The sequence below is a fragment of the Megalops cyprinoides genome, chromosome 24, assembly GCF_013368585.1.
Source record: "Megalops cyprinoides isolate fMegCyp1 chromosome 24, fMegCyp1.pri, whole genome shotgun sequence".
NCBI classification, from domain to species: domain Eukaryota; kingdom Metazoa; phylum Chordata; class Actinopteri; order Elopiformes; family Megalopidae; genus Megalops; species Megalops cyprinoides.
Genome location: NC_050606.1, coordinates 18,825,452 through 18,838,453, shown reverse-complemented (window position 1 = coordinate 18,838,453; position 13,002 = coordinate 18,825,452). Strand labels below are relative to the sequence as shown.

The window sequence follows — 13,002 nt, the reverse complement described above, 5'->3', positions numbered from 1 at the left end:
TGTTGTAAAGTGGTGTATTATTTTGTGTCTTCATTTATTTCAAACACACAATTTAGCTAATCAGTGACCTGAAACAGTTGTATTAAACTCCTTTAGCTGAAATGTTTTATATGACACATAGTTTTGGCTAAATTTTGGGGGCTGCTCTGGTGGCATGTTTTTGTTGTGAATGACACAGTTGACATCACTGGAAGACGCCTGTCAGTTCATTGCCACCCCTGTTTTGACACGCGTCAGGCTAATCTGGAATCTGCAGTCTGCTGCTGCCTCAAATGGCTGTGTTTCCGCTCTCTTCCGCCATGCCTGACATACTTTTAAACCTCAGGTTTGTAGTGTCAGACCACCGGGGGTCAAGGGACACTTCTTGTGAGTAATCAGGCCTGCGGTTTGCTACAGTGAGTCTGCTACAAAGCAGGAAATTCCTACTGTCTTCCTGGCTACAATACAGTCCCAATTCTAACACCAGGCTTCCTCCCCTGGCTCCAGGACATACCTACAGCTGATCCTGAGTGAATACTGTTCTTATAAACTATTGACAAATCCCCAAATGCACTCCTCACCTCAAAGCATACATTAGCATCTGCTGTCACCTGGTTGTTTACCTGTATCTGAATGCTGCTTTGGCCAATGAATTTTTAAGTAACTGCAGTTTATTTCAATTATCTGTCTTTGTTTAAACAGATTAAGATTTTGTTTTAAAATGGTGATGTGTGGCAAGGAAATGGGAAGATTATTGTTTTCTGGTTTGCAGGAGAAATGAAAGGGGAGGGAGGTGGCTGGAGCTAATGGTGATAAGTCCACATTCAGTTAACTATTAACTCTCCAGCCAAGCATAAACAAAACATCCCCAAAAATACCAAGACTTGCTTAGATTCCATTTATTGATGTGATAGCAAAGACACATACCTATATAGCAGTCTCTGTTTTAATGGGATAATAGGTTAACTGGCTCACACTGTCATCCATCTTTCAGATCACATGTTAAACCAAGGTTCTGACTGTCTGTGGTCTTTAAAGATCACATGGTGCTTATCGCCAAGTGCACAGGGTTCCCCGGTGTCCGGGCTCAGTTCCAAATTGGGCTCTGTAAATCTAGCGATCTAATAATCCAATCTGATTTGATTCCCTTCTTCCAAATAATTCCCTCCCTGAGGCCGCCATTGTGAATGAGAATTGGTTCTTAGCTGAGCCTAGCTGGTAAAATAAAGGTTATGTACAGTAAAATAAATAAATCAATAACCTTTAGATGTTTTATGTGACTAAGATAGCTACATTTTCTTGTAGATATCAGAGTAGTATCCATCATGTGGAATGCTCTGCGCATAGGCTTTTATGCTGTCATGGTTTTATGGATTTCTATGCATTTTTATCAAATATAACCCACTAAAACACACTGGCTGAAGAATGTATGTTTTTTCCCTTGCCAGACCTCTCCATTTTCAAAGCATAATGACACACATCCACACATCTGCACTCTGAAAGGTTCAAGCACTGAGACTCTGAATCAGTCAAAATGAAAGCCTCTGATCACCAAGTACTTCCTCTGTCCAGCAAAATCCAGGCAGCACAGGTGGAAATGAGTGAAAAGTACATCTCACACTGACACTACAAAGCATGTCTTATGAAAAGAAAGTTCTTCGTGTCAGCAATAGCATGGCAGGATTTGTAGGTGAAAGTCGGGGATCTTTCAATATCAGACTTGACGTAGGGCGATCCAGTCAAGATTAGAGACAAAATATTGCCTTTGTTGTCATTATGCTTTTGTATGCTCTTTATTTTTATAGAACTACCTTTCCTTCCATCCACCCATCCACCAACCTCCTTATATACCACATACCCAGAACATTTCTCCATTGGTATGTAGTCACTGAAATTTGAAGGTAATATTTGTGAAGAAAAAATGTTTTAATGTATTGAGCCTTTGGCCAGAGTGAGAGCTTGCAGATACCGCAGTCTGCGGGGACCAGGACAGAGCAGCCCTGCAGACACTGTGGCCCTCCAGGACCAGAGCAGAGTAGCCCTTCCTTGTTTAATTCAAAAACTGAAATTACAAAACAGCTCTCCTCTAGTAGCATCAGGTTCATTTGCAACTGTTATGGACCATTTGGTGCACAAAGGACCACTGCATGCCAAAGGCCATCCCTGATTACAACAACATGGTTGTCCGTAAGGAACCCTGGAATACCAGATCCCTAAAATTCTCCCTCGGCCTCTCGCCATCCTTTTATTAACTTTTGCTTCTGTGAAACTCCTGTTGCGTAAACCACGGATGAATAAAACATAAATTACACGTTTTTTTTATTTTCCATGTCATTTTTTTTCACTAAAGTTTCTAGGCAGTGTGTCCCTGTCCCTCTCAGCTGTGCTGGGTAAATAAACAGGCAGAGGTGGTTCACCGGGGCTGGCTGTCACCACAGTGTCTGGTTCCATTACAGCTCTCACCAAATGCACTGGCTCGCAGGTTGGAGGTCAGATCCTTTTTCGATTATCGGTCTTGTTTGTTTCCTTCTGAAGCTCAGAGCCGCTAGCTTAGACTCGGATTGCTGTGTGGTGGCCCTCCATTCTGTGAAACACTAATTGAATTCTTAAAATACTAAAATCAGCACACCGCTGTGAGAAGTAAAAACAGGATGTTTGGTGAGACCTCTGTCAGAGTGCAGATTGTTACTCTTGGCAGCTACAGCATCCGTGACACCTCTCCACCCAGTCTCTCTCTCTCCCCTTTATTTTGCTCTCACTCTTTCTCTTTGTACCTCCCTTTTTGTCTCTGTCTTTCACTGTTTCTCTTTCTCTTTGTTTCTGCCTATTTTTCCTGTCTCTCTCACTCTGTTTCTGTCTCTGTTTCACTCCTAGTGTCTATCTTTCATGCTGTGAGGTTCATTCTCAGTCTTTCTTTTTCCTTCTTTCTTTTTTTTCTCTGCCTCTGTCTCTCTATGCTCTCTGACTCTGACTCTGCGCTCTCTGTTTGACTCTCTCTGCAGACACCTTTGTGTGTGTCTGTGCTATAAATAAGCATTGCTATTATGTGAGCGCATTAGTGACTGTTTCATATTTCAGCCTTTCAGAGAGGCAAACCCATAGAGCATCACTGGGGCAGAACAGTTACCCAGCGTACCTTTGGTTCACCACCAGCCGAAGGGAACGCAGCCACTGTCCCAAACCCTCCAAAACACTTGCCATTCGTGGCCACTCTGTTGCTTTTCAATGAGACCCCCCCCCACCATTCACCCCTCCCTCCCCCCCTCCCTGCAAAAGCGCAGATGGCTTCAGGAACAGAAGAGGAGGATAGGGGGAGGACACAGAGGAGCGATTGGAGAGAGGCAGCGGATTTGGCAGGAAGGCCGGTGGGAGGGTCTCTTTTTGTGATGAAATGTTGCATAGATAATGCCAAAGAGGGTCTAAGTTCTCCGTTTCCATGGAGACCTTTGTGCCTGGCTGAGCTCCTATTCTTTTGCAGTCTGAGGGCAGTTGCCACTAGACTTGCAGCCCCCTCCAATGAGCACAGAAATCACTTCAGTTCAGAGGAGGTAAGCGGAGGAATGGTAAAGTTGGAGAAAGTGGATTGTTTTCTCTCTGGGCTCTGCATAGAGTATGGTACACGTGCCGGTAAGTACGCACGGAACTCTCTTCATATGCGGTCGAAGGGGAAACAGGTGTTTTTTCTGTGCTGTGTTCTGAGGGGAGGAGGTTTGGAGAGCTCAGAAAAGGCGGTAGGTTTGTGCTATTGTCTTGGGTTTGCGCACCTTTTGTGCTGTGTGGCGGCCTGCACTTGCTGGCTGCTGGGAGACAGACAGCAGTAGGTCAGCCAATATTTACTCCACTCTGACTTTGTTTGAACAGTTGTAATCAGCCCTCTAACTGCTTTTTGTTTACTTGTCTAATTCCCTCCTCTTGGGTAGGCATGCCTTTTATTTAGGGCTTTAATATCAGTTTTCTTTTCTAATATGCAAAAGGATATGCAGTATTCTCTCCAGTGTTCTCCCTTGATGAAGCCACCACAAAAAGATGCCTATGTTAGTTTAATGTGTTGGTGCTTGCTGGAGCTTTGAGTTCTATGCTTTTTGTGAGGTCTAGTCTATATTAGTATTTTTATTTGTTGTTTAACCAGGGCAACTTACATAGCAAATTTTCCACATATTAACTGTTTATAGAGCTGGGTGAATCCTGAAACAGCTCATGTTCTGTAGTAACCTTGCTCAAGGGTGCAACAGCTCTGTTCCCCTGTGGGAATCAAACCTGCAGCACCTTGGTTGTCGAGTCGTTGCCAAAGTTTGGCATCTGTGCAGCACGATGGGTCCTGCATTCAGTCTAATCAAACTGGCACGCTGGTGGCGCTCCTCACCTGGGCCCCTGCCCAAAACTGGCACGTGACGTGTTTCGGGTCCAGCTTTCGGGTTAACCGCCCCGCAGAGCCTCTGACCTCTGGGCCAAGCGGGCCAACGTTGTATTTGGGTCTGAACTGACAGCCGTCGTCCCGGGCGACAGGGATCCCGCTGTTCCAGAGTCGCTCTGCATATTAACAGTGATCTCTGCCTCTAAGTGGAGCTGACACGATTCTTCCTCAGATTTATGGCTGCTGTTGCACCACTTGATATAACGCTGTTGAGGATTTATTGGTCCTGATATGCATTTTAAGTTGGAGGAGTTGGTTCACTGCTTCTGGGGTGGTTACGATATTAGTTTTGTTTATATGGAGGCCCAGTGGGCAACAGCAGTATTTATTGCTCCAGTTTAACACTCCGCATGCAGGCTTCACATGTAAACTGCAAAAGCATATAGCTCTGTTGACTTACTGTTTTTTCCCTAAGAATTCCATTTCACTTTCTTCATCAGAAAAAGTGAGCATGTGGTTAACTTTTGTTTTGACTGTTTCCTGTTTAAGCTCAAACCAAGTACACATTGTGAGGTCGGCATGTCATGACGTTTTTGTTTTTTTATTTTTTTTGAAATGCTGCGAAGACTGAACAAGTATTATTAACAGGATATCAAATACAAGTGATCAGTTTACTCAACTTGCTGTCAGTGTTTTGTACAAAGCAAGCTATGTGTAAATGCAACCCAATGCATTGATATGCTAAAATGCTTTGCTAGCTTTGTTAGCTCTTCTTTGTTTTGCTTTTTTAGTGCAATTATGGGTTCTCTCGCAGAAGTTATACAGTTTAAAGCCACACACTGAAAGCATTTACTTCTTCTCAAAGAAGTCGCTACTGAAACAAATGTGTCCTGTATCACTAGATTTCATACCTCTACCATCTATGATGGTTGTTGTGTCCATCCTGAAATTGAATCATTTCTCCCCACAATTGAACAGTTTCTTCCCAATAATTTCTTCCCAAAAAAAAAATCACATCTTTCAATAGTTATTTCCCCGACAAACAAGACAAAAAGACAAACAGATTGGTAAACACTATCCCAGTCAAATAATTGCTGTATCAGTGTTGGAAGTAAATATTATATCATATATATGTGAACGTAATGTTCAAGATGCTGTCGGATGCAGTTTCTCTGCATTTAAAGATATGCTTATGGTAAATACACTGTGACCTGGTGTTCCCCATCACACTGCATTTACTGATACTGTGTAGTCAGCGTTATTTCTGGCAGCAGTCACTGTGGTGTCTTTGATTATGAATGAATAGGATGTGCATCTCGGTCACTTGGAAAAGTGTGTTGAGTCTGGTCTGCTGTGATAATGAACTGAGCATCAGGTTTATATGTGTTCAGTGCGCTTTCACAGAAGTGTTAGTGTTCTGCAGATGTTACATTCTGAAAGTGTTTGTTTGCCATTCTGCAGGCAAAAAAAATGACTTTGGGGATATAAAAAGGAAACAAAAGGCAGCTTTTTCCCTAGAGAGTGAAGTCGCCCAGCTCTGTCTGGCTTTGCCGCTGTGTATTTGATTTCTGTTCCAGCACAGCACCATTATAGCAACAGTACCATTTATACTGTGTTTTCATTTATTTGCTTTGCAGATCGCCAGGAAAACTTACAGTATCTGACGATTATTGTGTTGTCCATTTATACAGCTGGACATTTTTTGAACCCCATCAAGTGCCTATCTCTACAATTCCATACCGATAATTCAGACCTGCGATATACAGGTTACAGGTCTGGCTTCTTGACAAGTATGTGCCACTGTCCTGCCTCACGTCAGATTGAGACATTGTGAATCAATGAAAGGGTGACCCAGAGTGATGGAATTTGTGATTTGTACAGAGAGGGTCCATTGTTGGTTTATTTAATGGGGCAGTCCCCAGGAGCCCGTCAAAAAGTGCTCTGGTTGGATGGTCAGAGCTCACAGGGTCTTCACTTCCTCGTTTTGCTGTATGGGAGACTGTCAGCTCTGCCTGTCCTGCCATACTGCCTCCCTTTGTAGGATGGTTCGGCTGGTAAAAGGTGTTTCTGGTGCTGTCCACTCTGCTGTGCCAGGGATGGCTATGCACTGCCCCCTCTATGAATATTCATAAGCAAATAGGAATGCGTTCGGCATCAAGCGGTGTCAGACACCTGTGAAGATCCTGTTGGGGTGAATGGGATATCTGATGTCCGTGGCTGTGTTCTCCCGCAGGAGCTGCAGTTTGAGAGACTGACTCGCGAGCTGGAGGCGGAGCGCCAGATCGTCGCCAGCCAACTGGAGCGATGCAAGCTGGGATCTGAGACTGGAAGCATGAGCAGCATTAGGTAAGCGCCCACCAGCACCCCCGCCGCCATGGTGTCTCGACACCTAGACCGCACAGGCTCTGACGACGCTCACAAACTCTCTGTCACTCAATGTGCAATTTACCAGATTCTTGCAAAAATCTCAGATGAGAAGGTGTTGCATTTGGCCAGGTAGTGCCTTGGTGATATTATACAATAATGATCATATTCATATTTGGGTTTTTGTGATACTCTGGAGTGACTGAAGCCTAGCTTGATTGTTGTGCTTGTCTTGGCTATTTTGGAGAGTTTCCTGTGTGTATGTGTGTGTGTGTGTATGTGTGTGTGTGTGATGGTGTGTCGGAGTATATTTTGGCCCTGGCATGGATTTCATGTGACAGGAGCAGGTGTCTCTTCCTGAGTGCTGGAGATTACAAGCATGAGAAACTACACCTGGGTTCTCATTCATACGCTTGAAGTCCAGGAGAGAGTGAGAGAGAGAGAGAGAGAGAGAAAGAGAGAGAGAGAGAGGATAGAGAAAAGAGAAGGAGAAAGAAGGAGGTGGGAGACAAAGGGGAAAGAGGGAGAGAAGGAGGTAGGAGTAGAGAGAGGGAGAAAGAGGGAGTGGGAGACAGAAGGGGAGAGAGGGTGGCAGAGGGAGGAGGAGTGAGGCAAGAGGAAAGGGAGAGGGAGAGAAGGAGAGAGAGGGAGAAGGGGGGGTTGTAGAGAGAGTTGGATGTGCAGAGAGAAAGAGTGAGTGAGTATCTATCGAGTATTTATTCATTTTTTTACTAAGCTTTATTTGAACAAGTTGCCCTATCAAAACCTCATTTTCTCTGAAGTATGTACACCCCTCAGAAGTGCAATCATATATCATATGCCAAAAATCCCCCAAAGGTACAATGTCTTGTAACTAGTGTCCATTGCAGTGAAGTCCAAACCCAGATGGCATGATAATGGGATTTCCTTTCTGAGGAGCTGAGAAAAGTGATCCTGAATCCCTGCACTAAATAACTCATTTATTTATATGTGAAGGAGATGATGATTGCTTCATATAGTACACCAAAACTGGCACTTAATACATCAGAATACATTTATTTGTGTAGCAGACACCCTAGTCTACTTGGCCTGTATTACCCACAGTACATAGCAGGTATAGTTAGCATAGCATAGTTGAGGTCAATTCCATTTCAGGTCAGTCTTTTCAGAAAATTAATTGAAATTCAGTGCATGAATTGAAAAATCTTCATATAGAAGACTGATTTTCAGTCCATGGTCTGAATTCCAATTCATTTCCTGAACTGAATGCATTGAAATGGAATTGACACCAATTGTCCATATGTAATGCTATAATTTATTTACATTTAGGGTACAATAGCTGTGCACCTTGGCTTCACAGTGGTACCAGGGTCATCCTAGTATGGCAGCTGGCTGTCATAATTTGGAAAGCCAGGGGATTCCCTGCTTGGGAGAGCCTAAAAAGTCCAAAAACTGGTTCCATACCACAGCGAGAATTAATTAATCTGACGGCGACACAGGCATGCACAGTTAATTGTCTTTGTAATTGTTTAACAGACATTGCCGTTTGAGTTTGGACGGGGCAAAGGCAGAATCCAGAGGGGTTTATTCCTGTCCAGGTGGTTTATTTTGGCTCTCCTGTTTTGGGAATGGTACTGACTGAGCCCTGGGAGGAGTATGTGATTTTTCATGGATGGGTTTTTTCAATGCCAAAGAGCATCCGATAATATTAACCAACAGAGGAATGTAAGGAGGCAGCCATTTTATTTGCTCAGTTTCACAACACTCTCAGGGTTTGTAGTTTTTTTAATACACCATTGATAATGATTAAGACATTATTGGGTAATCTGTCTCAATTCAAACGGATTCGGCTTGCAGTCCTACGCCTCTGCAGTGTGGCAAGGGGAATCATCATGTCAATTACTTATTCAGCATTTCCCTCAGTAACTTTTCGTGTGGAACCAGTGATCATTTATCACAAGGAAGACTGTATAGTCTATTTTTCTTCCTGGTTTGGTTAAGGAGTTCCTGTCACTATTTAAATAGGTGAGTTCAGGGGATCTAGCCTTAGAGTTTGACAGTATAAAGATACCAATTCATAAAGTGTGGCAGGTCTGCCACTAATTACCACTAATCTTGTGTGCAGAGTGAAATATTGGACTGTAAAGTTCAGAGTGGCCATGACAGGTGCCCTAAAGAAGTGCAAACACAAAAAAGAACTTCAGAAGGAAAAACAATCACTCCAAACATGACTTATGCTTTTCATATAATCAAACTGACCATAAAGTGTGTCTTTTGTAGTGACTCATACATTGGGCTCATTGACAGATACTGCTAGCGTGTAGTCAGTTGGCCTGTGCAGCTTGACACATCTGTCTGTGTCTGTGAAAGTGTCAGAGAAAGTCAGAGCAACTTTAAGACGAGCTGAGAACAGCTGGCCTCCCCCATCTTTATGCCAGATTTCACCTGTCTGTCTGGATCTGGGGGAGCTGGTCAGTTACCCGTCTGTGTTTACTGGCTGTAATGTTGCCTTAGGTGACACCTACTTAAGTCAGAGACTCAGGGCTTGACAGGCAGCTGGCATGTCCAATCAGAGGCACCGCTCAGTCATCATGCCTCTTAGCTACCAGGAGATCCAGAAGGACTTAAAAGAAAGGAAGTTGGTGTGCTCTATAATACATTCAGTGGCCGCTTATGTGGTTGTGGTCATTTTTCTGAGGTAACTGACTCCCCCAGTCAGTTACACATATCTCTTATCGTAGGCAGAAATGCAAATGTGCTTTACTGAAAGACAGAAACATATATTAGTGCTCCATCCAAAACGTTTCTTATTTTTTAGCTTTGATCCCAGATTATGGTAACTTAGTGTGTACACTTACAAAAGCAATAGAAATTGAAATCCAGGGAATATTTTTGGTTTGAACATATCAAGCATGCACCAAGTGTAGAGCCTTCACACAGCTGGTTTATTTGAGCTTGGTATAGTACTGTAGATCCAACAAAATGCTTTCCCTCGGTTTAATATTTTCAGAGGTGTACCCAAGGTGCCCTTTAAAGAGCGTGGACAGCATAATACTGAAACAAGACGGAATGGCAGATTTCAGTCCTGTCTTGGCAGTGTTCAGGCTCCTAGAGGCAGCAGCCGTGTGTGCGGTGTCCCTTGAGTAAGAGGCCCTGTAACACAGTGAATTTCATGCAAGAGCTCCAGGTGTTTCATTAACCTGTATGCCACTAGTCGGTTGGACTATACCCATTCTTAGGCCGTGTGTCTCATTCTTTTGTGCTACTGAAATATCAAGACATTAATTCTCTTCCAATGTCTGGCATCAGTCACAGCCAGACGAAATATTCAGAATGATTGACTGACCTTTAACAGTCTCTCGTTGGAAAGGATGGTCTTGTTATTCAGACGTCCTTGGAGACAGTCCCCCAACGTCCTGTCTGAAATGTGTGTTTGAAATTTTTCCTTTTAAACTGCAACTAGAGGAAGCGGTGCCAGATGGACTTGTCACTTAGACACTCTCATATTCACATATTCACTCACTTAAACCCTATCTCACTCACTCACTTACTCAATCTCTCTCACTGTCATTCACTTACTAACTCACTCACTTACTCTTAAACTCTTAAACACTCACTAATTTTAATTTTCTCACTTATACCCCCACACTCACTGAAACCCTTATTCTCTCACTCACCTGCTCTCACCCACTCACTCACTCACTCACTCACTCAAACCCTCAATCAATTGGTGACTCACCAACTCTTTCATTCTTTTACTCACTCACCCACTCATTCACACCCACTCACTCATTCACTTACTCACTAACTCATCCATTCTCTAACTGATTCACTCACTCAGGGCTAGTCTAGTCCCAGTCTTCCTTCTGCCCCCATACGGTATCTTTCATGTGAGACTCACTCCCTTCACAGTGACAATCTCCTGATATCACTGAGAGTGCTCCTTGAGTTGGCAGGCAGTGAAGACAGGGAGGAAGGTGGAAGGTTTGAAAGCTTTGTTCTGGGGGGCATCTTTAACACTCTCACACCCGCCCCAGTTTGGCCATGTATCTTTACCATGTACAAAGACTGCACTTTGGATGTGCAGTATCAGGATATAGCTCAATATGGCGGGTGGCTTGCTGCTGGCAGGGGGAATTAACCAACGAGAGTATGGGGGTGAACTGGAGCTGGTACTCACTCTTTGAATCACTGACTCACTGAGTGCCACCAGTGACCAGCAGTGAACATGCTTTACCACCAGATGGCAAAAAGGCTAGCAAAGTAGTAGCATCGGTATTTTTGACGTTAATTTGTTATGTGGATGTGAACACATAGCAAGTACAACACTGAAGTGTACAACACTGAACATTTTCATTTTCAATAACAAACCACACTTTGCATGTTTGCCCCAGGCAGTTTAACAGCACACAGTGATGTTGTCCAGGCTTGGATGTTGAAACATTATAGTGCTATGACCTCGTAATGACACTGTCCCTCTTAGTTTCACCCCCAGTTAGCTCAGATAGAGTTACTGCCTGCAGGTAGGTGAGGTGAGACTTCCCTTTCAGAGAGCTCACCTATTGTAAGATATTTCTCTCTAATATATCATATGGATGCAACAAAAAGGTGTGAGAAATTCATCTGGTTTCATTCTGGTTAAATGTCATCTGTTTGTCATCCTTGATGCAGTCAACCACAGTTCCCAGCATGCAAATACACCGTTGAGAATCGAGTAATTCTTGCTGTCAGCTTGCTTGTTATCTGCATTCACTCACACTTTCACGGTGGAAAGTTAAAATGTCAATTAATTATGTTATTTTATGCAGCATTGTTAGGCTCTCCTTTATGAATATTTATGAAAAAGAGTAAAACCTTGAATGTTTTGTTTATCCACAGACTGTCCAATACTGATCAATGTCATTGATCGTTGATTCTCATCCACAGGATGAGAAATAACATTCACCTACTTTGTGCTGTCATTGAAGGGAGACTCACCACAGGCCTTTTAGTACAAGATGTCAAGTTCAAGGAAGTTTTTAAGTAGCCTACAAAGACATAATCCTACCAAAAGTCATGGGAGATGGGTATTTATGAATAAAACATGTCCTTTTTCCAAGCAGTTAATTGTGTTGGCCCATCCTTGACCTTAATGACTGCTTCAAGGCGTCGTAGAGGACTATCTACTAATTTCTTGTGGCAAATCTTGTGGTGTGTGCTTCACTCCTTCTTTAAAGCAATTAGTAAGCTCTCCTACTGAAGAGGGCTGTCTTTGCCTTTCCCTAATTCTGCGTAGCACTTCTTCCCAAAAATGTTCTAACAGGTTGAGGTCAGACGCTCTGTGCTAGACATTGTAATGTTCCCATATTATTCTCTTCAAACCATGTGTGGTCATACCCATAGTCACAAACATTTTCCTGCAGTCAGTTGGGTTGTCCCATGACTTTTGGTAGGATAGTGTACTTAGGAATGTTCAACTTATCTTTACTGAAAGAGTGAACTAATAGTCGTAATCAATTTACTAAGTTCCCCTTTTGTGGGATGCGATATTGATGTTTCTATTAACAAAGATACTGGCGCACTTGAGCACATTTGAGTCATATGATTTAAACTTTGTTTAAATCAAAGCGTCACGGTTCTATCCGATTGATATTGTTGATGTAATATTTCCAAAAAACATAACAGTAGAGTTTAGCACCGTCGTGGATTTGATCGGTGTTCTCCTGTTTTGCCCTGAGGAGCCGTGTTCCAGTCTTGATTTATAATTTGTGACATTGTTTTTCTCGTTATCGACAGATTTTTGTCAATTCGAGTCAGCCTCGGCAAACAAAGCTCTCCACGCTGCCTTTGCGGCGTCAGGTGCCCGCCGTTTTGCGCACACGCGCGGAGTCGAGGGTTGTAACTAATTGTGTGTAACAGAGCCGTGGTGCACCGAACCTGGGGGTGGCGCCCGGAACATCTGCTCGCACGGTGGGTTCGAGCGCGGCGCACGGCGGAGCGCAAGTTGGTCCGCGGCGCCCGAGGTCCTCTCTCTCTTAAACGCTGTCTGTGGAGCACGGCGAGGGGGCATTAAGGAAAAGCTGTCAGACGGTCCCACTGCCAATTTGGCGGTCCCAATCACCGTATGTTTAGCACGTACTGTGAATCAAAGCGAGGCCACAGTGACGCATCGTTATTCACATCAGCTAGTAGTGTGGCTGCGAATAGATTCCATGTGATATTAGGCTCCTGTTGGCTGCTATTCACGCAATGGTAGCAGGAATCTTAATGTTTTGGTGCTCCGCTGGCATTAGATGTTGAAGGTTTGTATACATGGATGCATTCATAAATGAATTATTGAAGTTAAA

General features: G+C 43.5%; 1 protein-coding gene across 2 annotated transcripts in view; it reads left to right on the top strand.

The window, feature by feature from the left end:
* Positions 1–13,002, top strand: part of LOC118771140 (catenin delta-2-like) — a 202,310-nt gene that overhangs the window by 65,356 nt on the left and 123,952 nt on the right. Inside the window, exons 1-2 of one of the 2 annotated variants that reach the window (XM_036519031.1) lie at positions 3,532–3,606; positions 6,567–6,679. In XM_036519031.1, the coding sequence (XP_036374924.1) occupies positions 3,592–3,606; positions 6,567–6,679 (128 nt within the window). In that variant the 5' untranslated portion in view covers positions 3,532–3,591. Of the gene's footprint in view, positions 1–3,531; positions 3,607–6,566; positions 6,680–13,002 lie in introns of those variants that run through there. The other variant, XM_036519030.1, reaches the window with a different exon arrangement.